Source organism: Lactuca virosa, chromosome 4, assembly GCF_052849685.1.
Source record: "Lactuca virosa cultivar CGN04683 chromosome 4, Lactuca_virosa_CGN04683_v6, whole genome shotgun sequence".
Lineage (NCBI taxonomy): Eukaryota > Viridiplantae > Streptophyta > Magnoliopsida > Asterales > Asteraceae > Lactuca > Lactuca virosa.
In genome coordinates, this window is record NC_136429.1 from 406001098 (window position 1) to 406018695 (window position 17598).

Here is a 17598-nt window from a genome sequence, read left to right on the forward strand (position 1 = left end):
TTTTGTATATCATTGCTTTTCTTTATTTTCCATTTGTATATTTTACTTTTTTTTATCAATTTAATTTTTTTTTATTTATTTCATTTTCAGAAAATCTCCAAAACCAAAAATAATTTATTTGTTTTATTTTATTGTTTTTCAGAAAAATCAAAATCACAAAAATATTTTTAATTTGTTTCTATTTTTATTTCTTTTCTTTTTACAAAACATTAAAAATTCCAAAAATATAGATTCACACCAAGATCATAGACGAATCTATTCGCAACATTTATCAACTCGTGTGATGGGGCAGGTATAAATCTCGTTACTTATGTATTAGCTAAGTGTGCCTATAAGCATGCTGCTGCATGTTGACCTAAGCCTCAACGACTTGACTGTGAAGCCTTAATGAGTTGATATCACCAATCATTTCTTCCAAATGAGGCTACGAATTCACATTAGTCTTGAGCTACCTTACTCTTCTCACATTGAGTTAAGAGTTGTCTGCATGGTCACTTTCGCATTGCAGAGGTACTTTCACTTTCTTGTAACCACGTACTCTTTTCTCCATCACTTTCGCATCCATACATGTAACCCTTGAGACTCTCAGAAATTACCACTGAGGTTTATGGTTACACAAACATCTATGTTAATGATCTTAGTTTCATTCTACCACGAACTGAGTGAAACCCAAAATTCAATACCTTATATGAATTGACGGTGAATAATCAAACGTTCTAGTATTTTGACCCTAGAATTAATGAAAGTCCACGTTCGTGGTCAGTACCAAGAAATCTCTTCTTTTGAGAGATCCTAATGAAATGCTCTCATCCCAAGAAATTTATTCCAATGGATCCAGTTTATTTTTTTGAGATTTCAATATTTTTCCAAGTCACTTAAATACATTCCAAACCTACTCGTTCAACTGACTACACTGGTCACACGAGTACCTTTTCCAACTTTCACATTTATGTCAAGTTCGTAGTTTGGATGAAGGAAGAAGCACATTTATAAGCCTTATTAAAAGACGCCTTTCAGTGTTTCTCATCAAACATTTGATCGTATTCAACAGGGAACCACACAGACACTTCTTAGTCTCTCTTGACTATGAAGGAAGAGATCTTTGCCTGGGATCCATAGTTTTATGTCTCTAGTTAGACATCACAACATCCCACAGATAAACTTCGTTTTATTTCTTTTTCTTTGACATTCTTGCACGAAGATCTTAGTGATTTTCCAAAAGTCTTGTTCGTGGTTACAAATAACTTTCAGGTTCGCAGTTGAATTCAACGTGCTTTCTTTACTGCGAAAGGAGATGAGCTGATGCGGCAAGTTTTAAAAGATAAGAATTCAAACGGGCGCTTGAAAAATTGAACGGACAGCTACTAATACGCCTCGTGACGCATGCTTCTGACTCATCACAGCTGTCAAATCGCACTTTTTCAGGCGACGGTTCAGTTTTCAAGATACTCTCTCTCCGGATTTTCCTCACCAAATCCAATCGTATATGAGGATTTTGACGGTTCCATATCTCTTTACAACTTTCAAACTCTCTAAACGATTTCTAGCAATCACAAAGCTCTCCACTGTTCATCGTCTTCTTTAAGCTTCATCAATGGCGGCTTCATCAGAGAATCTTTTTGTTCAAGACCAAACTGCTCATTCATCCCTTCTGGCCGTTAAGGAACATCAAAAGCTCATCATCGATCTTGATCCAGTTAGATATGATCCCTTTTTATTACCTCTTATTGAATGCTTGAAATACTCCCCTCTCACCATTGCGTTGTCTCAAGTTGAGAATATTCCACTATCGATTCTCTCCAAAGCTTACACAACAGCCAACTATGTCAAGGAAGAACAAAGGATATACTTCGACATCCATAATCACACAACCTCGATTTCCAAAGCCCGTTTCTGCAATCTGTTAGGGTTTCCTCAGTCTGACAACATGATCAACCCAGAAACCATCTCCAACGCTGCTATCTTGGAAATGTTTTATCAAATGGGGTACAAGGAAACTCTCACTGCTGTTTCCAAGTTCAAGAAACCCAATCTTCCACCTACATGGAATGCCCTATTCACCATCTTGTTCAAAGCATTTTCTAAAAGAGTCACTGGCAATGACTGTGCAAGCAAGCTTTTCATGGGTCTGATTTATGGCCTGTATACTGGTCAAATTGTTGACTATGGTTCTATCCTCTGGGATCAACTTATCCAGAGCACTCACTCTGTTACTCGTCACAGTGAGATCTCATGTGCGAGATTCTGGACCATTGTCGTCAACAGGGCAATCAAGCAGATCAAGATTCCAGTGATGTCTGATGCACTGATGGCTTCTATTGCAACACTCCATACAACTGGTATCATTATGGCGGATAGGTCAAAGTTTTCCTTCATTGGCTCGATTCCGGAGGTTATGTTTCGTGATGTTCCTCCCACCAGCAAAATTCTAGAGGGTTATCATGCTCTTACTCCTTCAGGACCTCGTCCATTGACTGACGAATTTCAAGCTATTTTGGCTGAGCCATATAAAGCCAAGAAAGGGGGCAGAGGGTCAAAGAAAGTTACTAAGAAAGACACTGCGAAACCTCCCTCTAAGAAGCGAAAGGCTCCTACTGCTTCAACTGCTGCACCAAAAAGAAGGAAGCAACCTGCTAGAAAGCGAAAGTCTCCCACTCCTACTCCATCTCAGAGTGAAGGAGAAAATTCTGACTCCGAAACTGAGTCGTATATTCGTATTGAGGAGGATCCACCAGTTCGTAATGAAGAAGATGAGCCCGTTCGCACTGAAGAACAACCACTTGTTCGCAATGAGGAAGGAAAACAGATTCACAACGAACCACCTGTTCGCACTGAGGCTTCATCTCCGAATCATGAGGTAACTCCACCACATAATGATTATGTTCCTTCTCCACCTCCCTCACCAAAAACAACTACTTCTACCCCAATCACCATCGCACCTATGCCACCACCAGTATCATCTCAACCACCCACCAGTATTCCAGTCTCAATTCCCATTTTCACAGAATCCACCATTTCGCACCACACCTCTGATGCACCTGCAAGCTCAGTCAACGTATCTGATACGGGGGCTAACACTTCAGCTTTTTCAAGCCATGTTACACCACCCATCTCTCCCATTCGTACTGATGACTCTGAAATGCTTTTCGGAGATGATGAAGATGATGATTTGGACGGATTCGCTTACAGTCCTTTTCAAATAAGGATTGACAGTGAAGATGAAGTCTCTACTACGAAAGGGGAACTCAAATCTCTTCATGAGAAGATTGATCAACTGCTTCTCGCATCCCAAGTCTCCACCTCTGAGGCTTACTCCAAAGCTACTGTTGAATCAATCCTTGAGCGAGTTACGAAGGAACATTCTGCCAATGTCTCCACTTTATCCAAGGCTGTTTCTGACTCCACTGATGTCTGCAAGGCTACGACCGAAAAAGTCGATAAATTAATTGCTGACACAATGGAATTCATGGAGGATTACAAGACTACCTACAACGCCAACACAGTGACTGCGAACAAGGCCATTCAGAATGTTGGTGCCATGTTCCAAATGAAAAAGGCGAACTTTGTTGAGCTTCGCAAGGCGCTTCAGTCTGATCATGAAGTATTCCAGTCTTCTATCGCTGCGAAAATCACAAAGCTTCAGGAGGATTTGGAAACAGAAAATAAGATCATGGATGCCCTTGCTATCTAGGAAGAAAAATGTAAAGTGTCGGAAACAAAGCTTCACTACGCCCAAAAGCAGGTCGATGATTTGCTAGCAGAGAAGGCAGTCACGCGTAGTTGTATCTCCGATGTCACTGGACTGCTCTCTGATATCATTAAGACTCGTGATCCAATGATCTCTATCACAGTAAAGAAGCATTTGTCTGAAATGCTAAGACCGGTGTTTGCTATGTTACACCGTTTGGAGGGTGTTTCGAAACCGATGTCTGTTCCGAAACAAGGGGGAGAAAGTAGCTCCAAAGTTCAAACGAATGAACCCCCCAAAGCTCCAATTAAACCTCCTATCATCAAGCAAGAACCAAAGAAGAAAGAAAAGCTATTCAGTGAAGAACCCATTATTGATGATAGTGAAGACGAAGAGCATGATGAAGCTGAGCTTAAAAGGCAGAAGGCTCGCGAGGTAGAGATTGATGAACATGCTCTCATCGTCAGAGAGGTAGAAGAAAAAGAAAGAGCTGAAAAGGAAGCTCAGGCCACTCTTAAAAGCAAAATGCTATTATTTCCTAAGTGGACCCTGAAGCGAATGCAAAACCAAGTTGTGGATATGCCAAGCCAGTATTGGTTCGATCCAATTGCTTCTTTTGAAATCCAAAACACACATGATTCGCAATTGGACCTGCCTATCACACCAAAGGTGTTCAGGTTTCGTGCCTTTGTAAAGGTTGCCAATGTCCCTTTCTCAGACAGCACTGCGGATCAAATGTTGTTTTCCTTCTACTTGAAGCACATGAAGCCCCAGTACGAGACTTGGAGTACGAGCAAGGTTATTGCTGTGAAGGTCACTGGGCCGATCGAGACCGAAAGCTTCTCTAATGCGAAGTTTAAAGTTGCGAGAGGATCAGCATCTCAAGCCTACGAATTCACTCTCGCTGACCTGCCTTGTTTGAACCCCCATGACTGGATGGTGATATATAATATTCTGCTAAGAAACAAGGAGAAGTACGAACCTGTGGTGTCCCATCTTCATCTTTTGATCAAGTCTTATATTCAAGAAGTTGGAATGATGGATGTGGAGATTGCCACTGTTTTGAGGCAAAAACCAAGCGCTGTTCCGAAGGAAGCTCCGAAAGACTTCGAAAAGCTCAAGCCAGAAAAATTTTTCAAGGAATCATGGTTTGTGGTGTACACGTCTAGAGATCATCCAGGAGCAGATTGACGCAAGTTATTCTTTCATCTCGAAGACAAACACTTATTTACGACTTCCTGTCTGGAGTTTATTTTGGAGCTGGTTGCGAAGTTTAGAGGCAACAACAAGGATGATGTGAAGTGTTTCACTGATGTGATCACTTGGTATAGTCAAGTTCGTAAGCTGCTGTTGAGCTTCATTCCCAAGGTCTACGAAGTGCAGAAGCGAATCAAGAACTAAATGGCTATGGTCTCAATTGACGCAAAGGGGGAGATTGTTGAAGATTAAGTGTTGCGTCATTGGGCCTATTTTGTTAAGTCCATTTTGTATAAACGAGTTGGGCCTGTCCACTCGTATTTACTGCTAGGGTTATAGTATATAAGGTGCATGCATGCTACGTATTTTAGTTAACTCTCATTATTATCTTTATAACCCTACTTTACCCCTCTACAGAAGCAATTATTCATCGAGTTCTTCTAAGGCGTGACTATTAATCATTCAGCACCAGTTTGATCATATCATGTTCTTGTTTGTCTGCTTTAATTTATTCGATCATTAAGGATTTATTCCTATCAAAGTGATAAAATAAGTGATACATGCGATCGCATGTATAGAACCTGCGATTGCAGGTTGTCTTTTTTCATCAAAAATCGTTCCAAAAAACCTCGACGACCTGCTGCGACCCCAAAATGCATAACCTGCGATCGTATGGACTGGGCCTGCGATCGCATGGAGCACCAAAACTGATTTTTTTCAACATTTTTCAAATTCTCTCCATTCCTTGTTGTAGTAAAAACACGATTTAGTTAAAAAGACACGACCTAAGTAACTAAAAACACATACAAAATAAAAAGAAGTTGCAAAAACAAAAACCAAAACAAACGCCCAGGTTGCCTCCCGGCAAGCTGCCCGTTTTTACTGTCATTGGCTCGACATTGTTACTTGGTTTCCTCAATTGCAGTAAGTAGGGACCTCGACTACCTCCACTTCTTCATTTGTAGCTTGAAACCCTTCGTAAATTGGTTTGAGACGATGACCATTTACCTTAAAAATCTTTCCTGTTTGTTCACTCTTAATTTCTATGGCACTATGATCAAACACGTTAGTAACAACAAAAGGTCCCACCCAACGAGACCTAAATTTACCGGAAATAAGTTTTAAACGAGAATGATATAATAGTACCTTTTGACCGGTAGTGAATACCTTTCGCGAGATCATCTTGTCGTGAAAAGCTTTTGTCTTCTCCTTATAGATCACTTCATTCTTGTAAGCATCGTTCTGGATTTCTACTAACTCTTGGATATCCAATCTTCTTTTCTTACCAGCTTCATCCATGCTCATATTCAACTTTTCGACAGCCCAATATGCTCGATGCTCCAATTCAACTGGTAATCGACACGGTTTGCCAAAAACAATTCGATACGGTGACATACCGATAGAAGTTTTGTATGCTGTCCGGTGAGCCCATAACGCATCATCCAATCGAATACTCCAATCTTTCTTGACCGGATTGATGGTTTTCTCTATAATGCCCTTAATCTGTCTGTTCGGAGCTTCAGCTTGCCTGTTGGTTTGCGGGTGATATGCTATGGATACCCGGTGTGTGACACCATATTTCTTAAGGACTGCCTTGAGGGTGCGGTTGCAGAATTGCGTACCCCGATCACTAATAATGGCTTTTGGTGTCCCAAACCTATCAAATATATTTGTCTTGAAAAAATCAACTACAACCTTGGCATCTTCTGCTCATGTAGCTTTTGCCTCGACCCATTTGGACACATAATCCACAGCAAGTAAGATGTACACAAACCCGAAAGATGGCGGAAATGGACCCATGAAATCTATACCCCAAACATCAAAGATTTTGCATACTAAGATTGGAGTAAGTGGCATCTGATTACGAGATGTCAAAGACCCAGTCATTTGGCATCTTTCACAAGTTTTGCAAAACAGAAAAGAGTCACGAAAAATATGAGGCCAATAAAGACCGATGTCCAATACCTTGCGTGCGGTTCGTTGTGGACCATAATGCCCTCCACAAGCTTCTGAATGGCAGAAATTAAGAATTGACTTGACTTCATCTTGAGGCACACACCTTCTAATCACCTGATCAGCACAGTGTTTCCATAGATACGGCTCGTCCTAAACATATCTTTTCGCCTCCTTCTTTATTTTATCTTTCTGGGCTCGGGTAAGGTCTGATGGGAGTTCTCTGGAGACCAAGTAGTTTACTATATCAGCAAACCAAGGAGGGTTCTGAACCGCGAATAGATGCTCGTCAGGAAATGTTTCGCGAATCGGTGTCGGGTCTTCGGGTGGAGTGAGTCGGCTCAAATGATCAGCTACCAAGTTTTCTCTCCCGCTTTTATCCCTGATCTCTATATCAAAAATATGTAGCAGCAAAATCCATCTTATCAACCTTGGCTTTGAGTCTTTTTTGGCAAGAAGGTACCGGATAGCTGCGTGATCAGAAAAGATTACAACTTTCGTGCCCAGCATATATTTTCTGAATTTTTCCAATGCAAACATAATTGACAGCAACTCTTTTTCTGTGGTGGAGTAATTTTCTTGGGCATTTTCCAAAGTTTTTGATGCGTAGTATATAACGTGGGGAACCCAGTCTTTTCTCTATCCTAAAACAGATCCAACAGCAGTGTTAATGGCGTCACACATTATCTCGAATGGTAAACTCCAATCTGGGGGCTGAATAATGGGGGCAGAAGTAAGAAGATTTTTCAGCATATCAAAAGCTTTCTTGCAGTCTTCATTGAAGTCGAATTCAACATCTTTTTGTAGAAACTGGCACATGGGAACTGATATCTTCGAGAAATCTTTTATAAACCTCCTGTAAAAACCCGCATGACCAAGAAAGGAACGCACTTCCCGAACATTCTTCGGGTAGGGTAAGCTCTTTATAACATCTATTTTTTCTTTATCAACTTCCAAACCTCTTTTTGAAACAATATGACCAAGGTCAACCATAAAGTGACATTTTTCAAAATTTAAAACCAAGTCTGTTTCAATACATCTTTGTAAAATTTTTGTGAGGTTTTTCAAACAAATATCAAAGGAGTCGCCATAGACGGTGATGTGCACAAAATATACTAATCAACTTTTAAATTTATAACCTAACAAACTTATACTAACTATGCACCTATAGGCAGTGTACCTAGTCAGATTATAGCATAGCTTGGGTAAGTCGGGTGTCGATCACAGGGAATGGTATTTAATTAATAAAATAATTACTAAAAGCTAAACTAAGAAAAACAACTAAAAGTGGGAGCTTTATCTGATTTTACAAGTTCAGAAAAACTTAAGCACTCAAATAAAAACGATTGTAATCAATATACTAAAACACTTTCGTTTAGTTTCGAATCCACCTTTTTCCAATGGTTAGTTCTTATGTATGGATTAATGAAGTTGGTTACCAAGTTATTGTAATTAGCAATTCAAGTCCAAATTTACTAATATTTTCACCAATTCATGAACTACCTTGTATGGTCATACACAAGCAAAACACAAAATTAGTTATCATTATAGATAGGGTATGTAAGATTTCTCTAAACAAACACAATTATGGTCACAATTATGTTCTCCAGCACAACTAAATTTGTTACTTTTATTACTTATCTAAGATTTGGTCGATCCTGGCTCTAGCAATTTAATGGTCACTAAATCACTAGGTAATCAAGTTCATGTAATTTAATGGTCACTAAGCTACACTACACTTGAAATTAAGCAACAAAGTTACAAACTTTAATATGCTAGGTAATGATAATCAAACACATGCATAAACCAAATTCATATAGTCCATAAAGTAAGAAACTAACTCATAGTTTTAGGTTTCATCTAACTAAACGAAAGCAATGGTTTTTAGCCCATAGTTACAGCTGGAAAACACATAAACATAAGGGAAACTAGACTAATCATGATTAAACAAGGCAAACGGAATGTGTAGATGTGAATCCTTGCTCCAATCTCTTTATCCTTTGATCTCTAGTTGAATTATGCTCTCAAAGGGGTCTTGGAAGGGTATTTTTTCGTTAATAGTCGCAGCCTCCAGCCCTCTATCCTCTAGAATCGACCTAATGTTCGAGATATATACAGTTACCAAAAATCTCGACACCACGACATGGTAAAGGCACTACGTCGTGGTCCTCAAGTTTATCTCGTTTTCTCCAAGTCGGCGCCAAGAATCGCAAAGATTCCATTCACCACGTCGTGGTGGTTCAAAATCCGACTTTTCTCAAAACACCAAAGTCATCCGAAATTCTGTCTAGTTTTCAGATCATTTTAAATCTCGTCAATCAGAGTTACGAGTCATGAGATATTGTACAAATACTGACGAGTGGTCAAGCTGTCCAACAACATCCTTTTGTGTCTTCTTCTTGCCTAAGCTCGCATTTTCCTGCTTCTAGCTTCCATGTTGCTTCCGAGCATGTATTTTATGCTACATAACATATATTAAACATAATAAGTACCTTTTTTCTATAATAAGCATAATTATAGCTAAAAATATTAAGATATGATGTAATATATATATATATATATATATATATATATATATATATGCACATATCAGACGGTAAAATAATCCATGAAGACTTCTATGGTATTCTCGACATACTCAGAAAAGATACTAACCATACACCTCTGAAAGGTAGCGGGTGCGTTGTAGAGTCCAAAGGGCATACGCCTGTACGCAAATGTCCCGAAAGGACAGGTGAAGGTCGTTTTCTCCTGGTCTTCTGGAGCGACTGGAATTTGATGGAAACCTGAGAATCCATCCAAACAGCAGTAATGGGATTTTCCAGCAAGCCTCTCTAGTATCTGATCTATGAATGGGAGAGGAAAATGATCTTTCCGGGTGGCTGCGTTTAATTTTCTGTAATCGATACAAACGCGACATCCATTCTGAACCCGAGTTGGAACCAATTCTCCTTCCTTGTTCTCTACCACTCTCACCCCAGCCTTCTTGGGTACAACTTGAACTGGGTTGACCCATTTGCTGTCAGATATTGGGTATATCATCCCAACATCCAATAACTTCATAACTTCTTTTTTAACCACCTCCATCATTGGTGGGTTTAATCTGCGTTGGGCTTCCCGCGATGGATTATAATCTTCTTCCATCAAAAATTTATGCATGCAGAGAGATGGGTTGAGTCCTTTGATGTCTGCAATAGTCCACCCAATTAAATTTTTATACTCCTTTAGAATTCTGATCAGCTCCAACTCTTCTTTTTCTGACAACTTGTTGGATATGATAACTGGTAATGTTTCTTTTTCTCCAAGATATGCATATTTCAGATGTTTTGGAAGTGTCTTCAGCTCCAAGATGGGAGCTTGCACTACAGAAGGAAAAAGCTTGGAGTTAGAAACTGGTAATTTAAGAGTTTGGGTACCATACCTCAACTTTCTCTGCTGGTCCATATGGGCTGCCATCTCTTGAACTTCTCTGTCGACCACATAATTTTCTCATAAAACCTGAGCTGCATTAATAGACAAATTTTTGTGGAGCACTAATGCTAGTGACTCACGGTTAGCAATCTTAAAATATTCTGCAGATAATGGTTCAATTACATCAATAAAATTAAGGGTTGAAACATCATCAGGATAACGCATGGCGTCATAAATATTGAAGTTGATAACTTCACCATCAAATTCCATTGAAAGGGTACCATCATAAACATCTATTTTGGTTCTGGTAGTTTTTAAAAATGGTCTCCCCAAAAGAATGGAACCTAAATTTGGTGAGTCATCATCTCCCATATCTAAAACATAGAAATCAGTTGGGAATATAAGTTCATTCACTTGAACCAAAACGTCTTCCAGCACACCTTTTGGGTGCACCAGAGAACGATCAGCTAACTGAATGATGACTCCTGTTCTTTTTACAGGCCCTACCCTGATAGTTTTAAAAAGTGAATATGGCAAAACATTTATAGAAGCTCCTAATTCCAACATAGCTCGTGGCACTGAAAGGTTCCCCAACTTGCAAGGAACAGTAAATACTCCTAGATCCTTACACTTTGGGGGTATCCTTTTCTGTAAAACAGCTGAAACATTCTCGCTTACTTTAACTGTTTCGTTTGCTTTTAATTTTCTTTTTGAAGTACATAACTCTTTTAAAAATTTAGCATGTCGGGGTAGTTGTTTAATTACATCAAGAAGGGGAATATTTACCTCAACCTTTCTGAAGAAATCCATAATGTCTTTGCCCTCCTTTTCTTTTTTCGTGTTTTTTAGTCTTGAGGGAAAAGGAGGAGGGGTAATTTTCACTTCAGCTTCAGCAGGTCTATCTTTTTTCTGCACTTCTTCAGTTGCCTCAGATTCTTGCTCAACCACGATCTCTTCTTCCTCATCTTCTTGCTAATCTGGTCCTTTGTAGTTTTTTCCACTTCTGAGGGTGACAGCGCAAGCATTGTGCTTCGGGTTTTTCTCAGTCTGAGATGGGAATTTTCCTTGTGTTTGTGCTTCCAATTTGCTCATAGAGTTCGCGAGTTGTGATACATGTTGCTCCAGATTTTTGATGCTGGACTTTGTTTCATTCTGGAAAGCTTGGGTACTGGTAGCAAGACTTTTAACTATGTCTTCCAAAGACATGCTGGAACCACTAGCTTGTGACTGAACAGGTGGTTGCTGAAAGTTTCTTTGGTGCGGATTTTGATGGAAAGGTTGTTGAAACCCAGGTGGAGCTTGGTATTGGTTTCTTTGCTGAAAGTTCTGTTGAGGTCTTGGCTGGAAATTATTATTTTGAGGCCCTCCCCAAGCTTGGTTGTTGCGATGCTGATCAAATGGCCTTTGCTGAAATCCTCCCACAGCTTGCACAGATTCATTATCTTCTTGAAGTAGCGGGCACATATCAGTTGGGTGCCCGATTTTGCAGCAGATCCCGCAAGGTTTGACTTTTGCTTCAATACCTTTTTCTTTTGTCAACAAAATGACAGCCTTTGTCAATTCTGAAATCTGAGATTCCAGGTGGGCGTTACTTATTTCTTTGACTCCTCTTGGTTGGTCCGGGTACCATTCTTATTCAGTTGCTGAATGTTTAGATTCATATGCCAGCTTTTCAATCAAGGTTTGGATCTCTGTTGGTGTCATATCTGAAAGTGACCCTCCACTTGATGCATTTATGAGTCGCCTCTCCATGGGTATCGAGCCTTCACAAAAACACTGGTACAACTGATAATCACTAATGCCATGTTGAGGGCATCGGACTAACAACTTCTTGAAATGCTCCCAATAAGTGTGGAGAGCCTCTCTTTTGCCTTGCTTTATACCAAGAATCTCTCTGCGCAGGTTTGACACTTTAGCCATAGGAAAATATTTCTCTAGAAAAAGTTTGGCGAGTTCGTTCCAGCTTGTTATTGAACCAGACGGGAGGTCATATAACCACTCCTTTGCTGCATCTTGAACTGAAAAAGGAAACACCCTTAGTTTGATTTGGTCTTCAGTAACTGCGTGGGGTTTCATTCCAGAACAGACGACATGGAATTCCTTGAGAAATTTGTGAGGGTCTTCATTCTCAAGGCCTCGGAACAGGGGCATCAGATGGATTAAACCAGATTTGAGCTCAAAGTTATGAGCTTATGGAAAGGTGATACAAAGAGGTTGTTGGGTAACCTCTTGTGTTGCCCATTAGCGGAGAGTCTTTTCAGCATCGTCTCCATTTTTGCTCATGATGGATTCTGTTTCAGTTTCAGAAGAATCTGTGAGTTCGGGTTTGTCTGAATATGATGATGAGTATGTTTTGAACGGACTGTTAATGGGTGAAGTAGGTGGTGCTTTTAGAAAAGGTTGAAATGAGGCTTCAGATTCGTTCCACAAGGGAGTGCCTTGTGGTGTGGGTATTTTGGAATGTGAGGAGGGGGAAGAGGCTGAGGTTCCTGCTTGTTGCTTCCGAAGTTTTGCCTCCTTCTTTAGCTTCCTAGCAGTCTTCTCAATCTCTGGATAAAAAATTAGATCACCGGTACGTGAAGATCTTGGCATAAAACTATTAGTGTTTACCGTGTCCCCGGCAACGGCGCCAATTTGTTAAAACCGCTATCGTGCACGATTTAAACAAATAAAAATATAAATAAAACTTCTCTATTGCACTAACAGGTAGTACAGGTAAGCAGGGTCGAATCCTCAAAGACACGTCCTAAAGTTACACCTCTTTGCGTAAGGTGAACTAATTCTTGATGAGTGCAATAAACATAAAGGGGGGAGGGGGTTATTTCTGAAAATTGGACTAATAAAAATCGAAAATGTCAAAAGAATAACTAAATTTAAAGTGATGAAAATTCAAATAAGAGAAAGCAATTCCAGTTTCGCGGTGACTCGCCTGATCATATAATTAACCTTCAACACAGTATTTGACTGTGCACTTGTTCAAACTGGTACTGAAGTTCATTAACAAGCTCTAATGACCTCTATTACAAAAATTATTTAATCAAAATAACTTCTTTGAATTAAAAATAACTTTTTACCAAATTAACCAAACAAGCTCTTGATTAACAAAGAAAAGTTGCATTAAACACAGTGTAATTTCCCAGTAAAGTTCAATACCTCTCATAGGCTCGGAGGTGTAAAAACTTGTTTGATCAATCCATATTAGAGTTAACCCTTAACGAAGAATTAATCTAATATATGTCACTTTTTACCAACTAATCTAGAGAATTACGGATCTAAACAATTAGATGACTAGAATGATTCACAAACAATTTAAGTGACCAATAGAAATTAAAATCAAAATCAAACACTCAATTAAACACAGAATTGATCAAACTAAACAGTAATCACAGTCTAACATAGTGCCTAATGATTAATCATACGAAAAGGTTATGTCTTTTGAAACTGAAATTTGAGTTTTTAGCCTGACATGGCTAAAACGGATTACAAACAGCAGAAAATAGAGTCTAAACAACAAATCTTACTAAAAAATGATAAGAAATTGAATCGTCTCCTTTAGATCTGCGTTCTTCACTTGAAACCCTCTGAAAATCGCCTTAGAATCGCCAGGAATCGCCAATTAGGGTTACTGGATGAGTATGGGGCTCTATTTATACGTCTCGCTGTAAAAACGTCGTACCTGCGACCGCATAGAGCTATACTTGCGATCGCATGTATCACCCAAAACGTACCACGGGCCTTTTAAATGAAGTACATTACCATTTCAAAACATTTTGGCCAACCTGCGATCGCAAAGACACAACCTGCGATCGCATGTATCTCATTTTCCGAGTCTAATGAATTTTTGGCACGAAAAAACTACAAAGTGAAGCTGCGACCCAACCTGCGATCGCAGGTTTTCATTTTTCGGCTCTTTTGATCATTGTTCCTCCTTCCAAGTAGTTCTTGATCATTTCTCGGCATCCTTCCTCGGTCTAGACTCCAGTTAAGCTCCAAAGCATCCACTAACGCATCCCGAACTCGCGCAATCATCCATGTGCTCCAAGTACCCTGAAAAGTCATAACAAAAGTGAGCAGTACGGGCATTCTACAAAATAATCACGAAACACGAAATACATAAGAATAATCGGGAGTTAGTTAGCTTTTTATAACGAAATACCAAGGAAATTGTGCTAAAAGATGCATTTAAAATGCATCTAACAGTTAGCTGGACAAGAATAGGTGTAGAAGCATCCTTCTACATCTGAGATCCATTGCATGGAAACAATCAGATCTCTAACACCAAAAAACTATGGGGGATTGGTGTTATTGAACTCTCAATAGGGCATTTCCTTCTCTCCAAGTGAAGCTGCAGCATCGACAGCAGTAGTGTCTGCGACGACAGTGGTACTGACAACAACAGTATACCGATCATAGAACAGGGCAATTAATTTGGTTTTGATAGATCCAAACATCTCTAGAATTATTTCTCTCACGAATGCGGATATTGCTGCCTCTATCCAATCGCGTATGTTAGTCACGCTAGTCCTGACCATTCTGATCTAGAACCGGAACCGCTTCCTCTAGTAATCATCACCATGATGTAGATATAAATGGGACTAGATCACTATGAATTTATTGTGTTATCTTGGAATAACATTCAATTCTTTCTAGTTCCTCAGTAACTTTGCGTTTTTTCTTGCTTCTTATATGGATCATGTGCTTCCGGTAGTACGGACCCATATTACCTTCCACACCTATCCATACTAGATCTAAGAATTGCCTCGATGTTTATAAGTCACTACTCTTGCCTATCGTTATGTATTTTACACACACAATGTTATAAGAAACTAATTGCTATTTTCCTATATTCTACTTCTAAGATTCCTTCCGCTACATCCCGTTATCAACCCAGGAAGAATTTCTACCAAATCTAACTAGTTATCGGATGAAATAGGATTGCATGCTGCTAAAATAAACAGTCTATCGAATGTGATATCGGATACTAAAATGGTTAGACTCAGACAAGACCTGCATAATAGCGTGAAATCAGGCAATCTAAAACTATTTAAATCTGGGATCATGCAACCTAATGTATTTATCAACTAACTAATCAACATCAATATAGGTTCTAGGCAAACAAATAACAAGTAATTCTCTAGGCTGTAAGGCATCTTAAGTATCAGGAAATTCTTATTCCTATAATTTCTGAGAAGATCCATAGCTTATATGCTAGCATGCATTTCTACATATCATATATCAACACATATAAGAATATGGATATTTTGGGAATCACTTTCCTTTTTGAGCTCCGCCAGACTCTACGCATCATATTTTCTTCCTTTTTCATAATTCCTTTTTATAAAAAGATTTATTTGATACAGATCCTTAGCTTGAGTCTGGAATCACATGAGTATTCATCCAATTCTCTAAAACTAGGGCTCTGATACCAACTTATAACGTCTCGATTTTCAAGGCAAAATTTTCATTTTTATTTATTCAAAATATAAGTATTATACACGTTATATTACATATTTAACTACAAAAGAGATTTTTAGCGGAAGTCTTAAAATACTTTATTAATGCCTTCGATGCATGTAGAATCATGCATGAGCCTTTCCTCGATCTGAAGAACATCATGAAAAGCAATTATTCAATAATTGTAAGTTGAGGCTTAGCGAATTCCCCCAAGATACAATATACCACAATACATATACAATGCATAAATATAAGGGCCTTCATCATAAAGTTGGTCCACCCTTTTTGTGTTTAGCGTAAAGTTGGTCCGCTACTTTCGCCTTTAGCATAATACTATTCTGCCCGAGTTTGTTTAGCGTAAAGCTGGCCAGCAACATGCCAGCAAGGATTAACCAATAATACTATAGCTTATTAGTTCCTATGGGAATCTAGTAAAGAATGCAAGATCATTCACTAATCCCAACAAATACTGAGAGTTCTATCAAATAAGGATCAACCAGGCAGGACAGTTGGGAGGCTGGATCATTTTGGCATATAGCTTTTCTAAAATCCAACAACCAAGCCAACATGACCATTCTAAACACTTCTCCCATAAGTAGATCAATCAGTATTATAATTGGAATTATTGATAAATATTATTTATAAATTCATAACAACGACTATGAATATAAATAAAAGTTACACTTAAAGCGTAGTAAGTGTATACTAACAGACAGAGAGTTTCTAGCGAAAACCGGGATTTGCACTGGCAGAACTTCAAAACCGAAAGATCCTTCTTGTCGGGCTCCTAGATACTCCAGAGCCTCGCTAATTTGCTTTAAAAATCAAAAATATAGGACTCAAGGTGGGAGGAGTCTCCAGAGAGAGTTTTTAGAGTGAATATTGGGGTGACGAACAAGTAAATCACAACCATCCTATTTATAGTAAGAAGGCGTGTTGCGCCTACCTACCAGGTCCGCCGTGTCGCCCCCTGTGGTACGTAGTTTGGGTGGAGCCGGGTAAGCCATGTGTCACTCTCTGGGCCTCTAATGCTAGGTAAAATCACAGATCTTCTAAAAATCGTATCTCTCACATATGAGATTCATTCTTGATGCTCTTTATATCCACGCGTAGATATCGACGAGTAAAATTCATAACTCTTTCATATGGACTTCGTTCTCGACTGTCTTTATATCGACATAATCATATCGAATTGATCTTCAACTCTTGTTTAGATTGTGTTTCCTAAAAATTGACCGATCTTAATGTTGGTTTCTGTGTCGCACACTACTACGCTGAAACTTCTAACAATCATAACTTCCTCATACGAATTTAGATTTGGACGTTCTCTATATGAACACTCTCGGTTGTACAATTTCTATGACTTTCGTTTAGATTTCTTAGTCTAAAAAACAACATATCTAAAAGTCACTTTTTACGATACGCAGAGTCGTGTTGGTTTAATCGTGAAACTTCGAAGAAGCATAACTTCTTCATATGAAGTCAGATATAAGCGTTCTATATATTTACAAATATTTTATTCATGTTTTCTACATATTGATGATGATTATTTTGGCTTAAAAGTAATATATTTCTACTTCATATTTCATAATAATTGCTTCATATTACAATCTAAAAAAGTAGTAAACCCAAACCCAACCTGAAACCAACGGGTTCGGTTTCTCGGTTTTTCCTGGGATGGTTTCGGGTTTAAACCTATTCTAACGGACCTGAGCTTATTACCTTAAAAATGAAAGGCTTTTGTTTTAGATAATGAAGTATACAATTAGTTATATGCATCCATTGATGTGTGACTCTCCAAAAGGAGTTGATAGATAAGAGGAATGTCTTCTTATTTATACTATTGTTACAAGCAATGGGTTTTTAACATCCAACGATATAGGATGGGTGGGTTC

At 38.8% G+C, this 17598-nt stretch overlaps 1 protein-coding gene across 1 annotated transcript; it reads right to left on the reverse strand.

The window, feature by feature from the left end:
* Positions 1–10327: 10327 nt before the first annotated feature.
* LOC145106511 (uncharacterized) lies at positions 10328–11059 on the reverse strand. Its single transcript, XM_079043471.1, has one exon. It carries the CDS (start codon positions 11057–11059, stop codon positions 10328–10330), a length of 732 nt encoding a protein of 243 aa, XP_078899597.1.
* Between the last annotated feature and the right edge of the window lie 6539 nt (positions 11060–17598).